The following is a 4,627-nucleotide window of genomic DNA, read 5'->3' as shown; positions in this document are numbered from 1 at the left end:
CCCGCCCAGGCTCTCAGTCTCACCTTTTCCCTCGGCCGCTGCCTCTCCCCTCTCTTTCCTCTCCAAGCATCCTCCCTGAGAGCCCGCGCCTGCTCTTCCCTCGCACTCTCTTGCGCCTAAGGAGAGCTTCTCCGGGACCGGCGCCTGATCCAGCCTCTCAGTGCAGCCGCATCCCAAAGCCAGTTAAGCAGGGCCGGCAGCATGTGGAACGCGACGCCGAGCGAGGAGCCGGGGCCCAACCTCACGCTGCCGGACCTGGGCTGGGACGCTGCCCCTGACAACGACTCGCTGGTCGACGAGCTGCTGCCGCTCTTCCCCGCGCCGCTGCTGGCGGGCGTCACAGCCACCTGCGTGGCGCTCTTCGTGGTGGGCATCGCGGGCAACCTGCTCACCATGCTGGTGGTGTCGCGCTTCCGCGAGCTGCGTACCACCACCAACCTCTACCTGTCCAGCATGGCCTTCTCCGACCTACTCATCTTCCTCTGCATGCCCCTCGACCTCGTCCGCCTCTGGCATTACCGGCCCTGGAACTTGGGTGACCTGCTCTGCAAACTCTTCCAGTTCGTCAGCGAGAGCTGCACCTACGCCACGGTGCTCACCATCACCGCGCTGAGCGTCGAACGCTACTTCGCCATCTGCTTCCCGCTGCGGGCCAAGGTGGTGGTCACCAAGGGCCGGGTGAAGCTGGTCATCCTGGTCATCTGGGCCGTGGCCTTCTGCAGCGCCGGGCCCATCTTCGTGCTGGTCGGGGTGGAGCATGAGAACGGCACCGACCCTCGGGACACCAACGAGTGCCGCGCCACGGAGTTCGCGGTGCGCTCGGGACTGCTCACCGTCATGGTGTGGGTGTCCAGCGTCTTCTTCTTCCTCCCTGTTTTCTGCCTTACTGTGCTCTACAGCCTCATCGGCAGGAAGCTGTGGAGGAGGAGACGCGGCGAGGCAGCGGTGGGCGCCTCGCTCAGGGACCAGAACCACAAACAAACCGTGAAGATGCTGGGTGGGTCTCGGTGCGCCCTCGAGCTCTCTCTCCCGGGTCCCCTCCTCTTCCCCTGCCTTTCCCCTTCTTCCTGAGTCTGCCTTTCTCCCCAGTTTCTCTAGGTCTCTGTTTCCCTGTAAGTTTCTCAATTATTCTCTCCTTTATCCGTCTTGAGCTCCGTCTTTGGTCTCTAGTTTCACTGTCTTGTCTCTCTCTCTATTTTTGTTTGTTTTTGGTTTTACATTTTTGCTCTATCTCTCTATATATCTATGTTTTGCTCTCTCCCTTCCTTTCTCCCTCCCTCCTCCCACCCCTTGACTATCTCTTTGGTCTCTTTCTATCTCTTTGTGTCTCTTTCTCCCGGTCTCACCTTTCTCTCTTTCATGGAAAAATGTCCCACCTTTGTATTTCTCTAAAATGTGTTTTATATTGGCCCAGAAACTTTGCTTCAGAACGAGATCTTTCATTAAAGAGTGTATTGTGGTGTTAAAATGTGCTAAGGGTGATGTTAAGCTTCCTGCCTCAATTTGTAGATATCTAAGTTGCATTAAGAAAAGCAGGTGTTAAGGGTGAAAAAGAGCAGGCATTGATTCTAGAAAGTATTCATTGGTAAATGTAACCAAAGATGTGATCATCGTGGATAATTCTATCAGAGAAGATTCATTTTTCTTTCAACATTGTGATTTGCTTTCTGACTTGCATTTTTTTTTCCAGATAATTGCATCAATTCTGTTTACCCTGATGCTGTTTATACGGCTTTGTAAGGAAAGTCAGTGACAAATCAGTGCTGGGGTCTCTGTTTTCATGATTACTTTTCTCTCCAAGTAGGATAGGCTAGTTAAGCTAGGATAGGCAGGCTTCCAAAATGAGAAAAGGAGAATTTGTGGGAGCTGACAGAACTTACTATCCCTCCCCAAATGGTCCTTCAGAGAACATCTGGGTGCAGTGTCACACTGGAGTATGCTGAATCGTTATTGCATAAATTCAACTTCTTTAAGTATATGTGTTTGGTACAAGTGAAGTAATACAAAGTGTGTTCACATCCAAGCAAAATATTAATTCTCCTTGCTTTTTTCAAAACCAGAATCTGCACATTTTATTATTTGGACATTGTAGTCAACAGTTTGTACTTATTTGCATATATAGTACTTCTTAGAAGTTATTCTAGGATGATTTTGATTTGTAATTTTACAATTCTTGAAATCCTGTATATTAAAGTGATAGAGTTTATTCAAAGAATGTCAAGTTTTTTTTAATTTTTTAGACCAGTGATTCTCACAATATGACTAATAGATTGTAAACCTGCTAGTGCCCCCCAGGGGACTCTAATATTCGTGTTGCTGCTGGGGCAGTCAGTTGCTACTATGCAAATTAGTTTTGAGAATACGTTTAATAATTTCCTCTAATTTTATTTTTAAGCTGTTTATTATCCCCACTGGTGACTCTCTTTTGCCTTGACAGTTGGAAGGGAATCACTAATGCGGTACAAGTACTAAAATATTATTTTCTGTTATTTTTCCTCTGATTTCTGAATTTTAAAAACTTAATCTAAAAATGCAGAGGTCTTGAAGAAAGCAACCTTACATGGGCAAAACTAAGGCCTGGATGGATGATAATTAATGTTAGTTGGTTTTATGGCCTTTTCTACCTTACTTATGTCTATTTTAGGTGGAAAAGCTCATTCATCTCAGTGATTCTCAATCCTGACTGCATATTCAGTCTTCTGTAAAACTTTAAACAGAAAAAAGAGAACAGGTGTCCTGGTCTCCTTCCTAGAGATTTTAATTTAGTGAGTCTGTATTATATCCAAGGAATCTGTGCCCCAGGAAACTCTGATGTATAACTATGGTTGAGTAAAACTACATTGTCTCACATAGGTTTGATCTAACACATATAAAATTGTGGCCTATTGTGACTAGATTGTCTAGTTACTTGAGTCAATATGTCAACTCAAGCACAAAATCACTCAAATGGTTGTTAATTAGAAATGACTGGGAAGCTCAGTAAAAATGGTTGAATTGTTGATCCAGACAGACTCAATCTTGGTTAAAATATAGGAAAGAGCAGAAAATGATATTTCTCTGAAGTCAGTGGTCATACCGCACATAATCAAAACAAAACCATGCCTTCAAAATTGATTGTGATTTGCTATATTTCTTGAACTTTGCTATATTTCTTGACATTCTCTTTCTCATTGTCCTTTCAGCTGTAGTGGTTTTTGCTTTCATCCTCTGCTGGCTGCCCTTCCATGTAGGGCGATATTTATTTTCCAAATCCTTCGAGCCTGGCTCCTTGGAGATTGCTCAGATCAGCCAATACTGCAACCTCGTCTCCTTCGTCCTCTTCTACCTCAGCGCCGCCATCAACCCCATTCTGTACAACATCATGTCCAAGAAGTACCGGGTGGCAGTGTTCAAACTTCTGGGATTTGAACCCTTCTCCCAGAGGAAGCTCTCCACTCTGAAGGATGAAAGTTCTAGGGCCTGGACAGAATCTAGTATTAATACATGACCAAGCACATTGCTCAGCAAAGTCATTGCTTATTATTCTAAACCGGAAGCCATAGCACAGCAGAACTTGGGAGGAAGTTGAAGGTTAATTTTTGAATTAGGGACACATAGGTCTGGAAACAACTGGGGGGAAAGAAAAGACAGAATTTGTAATGTGTGAGCAGTTTGATTTGATTGCACACTCATCAGTGCTCTCATACACGATTTCTGCATATTCACTGCCTATGATTTTTGCATTCTGCTGTTGGTGCTAGCAAGGGCTCTGCAATTCAGAGAAGGGAGGTGGTGTAGAGAGGGCAATTAGGTCACTTCTTACTAGACAAATTCTAACTCTGATTTCTGTTTCATAATGATAAAATTTTTTTGATTAAAAGAATGACATTAAAATAAAAAATTTAAAACATGACTTTCAAAAACGAGCAATTTTCATAGAGCACCAGATCAGTGCTGTCCAGGAGAAATATAGTACAAGGTACTTAAGTAATTAATATAAAAATTATTAATGAGAATTTTACATTCTTTTTTTATACAAAGTCTTTGAAATCTGGTTTGTCTCAGATTTTCAGCTCATCTTAATTTGGACATTGAGCGTTCATCAGTAATACTTGATTTATTGCGATTTCATAAATTTTGCAGAAGAAAAAGTAGATTCAGTAACCTAAGCTGTCCAAACACACTTAAAAGTTTTCTAATAAATAAAACAACTGTGAGTTCTTAAATTTAAAATTAATTGAAATTAAAAATTCACTTCTTCAAGTTGTACTAGTCGCATTTCAAGTGTTCAATAGCCAACTGCAGCTAGTGGTTACCATATTGGACAATGCAGCTCTAGAGTATACGTAAAATTATTGTTAATCTTAAAAAAATATTTAAAAATAAATACTCATTCCCTGAAATCTTTTTATAGTGACATTAGCATAGCAGAGTGTTAGAGTGATAAATTCTAAAAATTACACCTAAATGCCCTATAATTTCTGCTTGGAAGAAAATGGATGTGAACTATAATATGTATGCATTTTTAATTAGGTTGGATTACATGTGTTAATATTCAGGAAATGAGGCTATAAAAATTATAGAAAATCACAAATTACTTATTTGGCTTATCAAAAATACTTAAGCCAGTCATAAGTCTTTGATTTGC

At 42.4% G+C, this 4,627-nt stretch overlaps 1 protein-coding gene across 1 annotated transcript; it reads left to right on the top strand.

The window, feature by feature from the left end:
* The first annotated feature begins 201 nt into the window (after positions 1-201).
* On the top strand, positions 202-3,487 carry GHSR (growth hormone secretagogue receptor). The gene is made up of 2 exons (XM_007197500.2): positions 202-997; positions 3,183-3,487. Exons 1-2 carry the CDS (start codon positions 202-204, stop codon positions 3,485-3,487), a joined length of 1,101 nt encoding a protein of 366 aa, XP_007197562.1.
* The last annotated feature ends 1,140 nt before the right edge of the window (positions 3,488-4,627 follow it).

The sequence above is a fragment of the Balaenoptera acutorostrata genome, chromosome 4, assembly GCF_949987535.1.
Source record: "Balaenoptera acutorostrata chromosome 4, mBalAcu1.1, whole genome shotgun sequence".
Lineage (NCBI taxonomy): Eukaryota > Metazoa > Chordata > Mammalia > Artiodactyla > Balaenopteridae > Balaenoptera > Balaenoptera acutorostrata.
Note: the sequence above shows the minus strand (reverse complement) of the source record. Positions and strands in the feature narration are given on the sequence as shown.

What these genes read in the sequence shown, in the direction of transcription:
- GHSR (XM_007197500.2), top strand. Translation starts at nt 202, where the DNA reads ATGTGGAACGCGACGCCGAGCGAGGAGCCGGGGCCCAACCTCACGCTG. An exon ending in ACAAACCGTGAAGATGCTGG is followed by an intron (nt 998 to 3,182) that starts GTGGGTCTCGGT and finishes TTGTCCTTTCAG; the next exon opens with CTGTAGTGGTTTTTGCTTTC.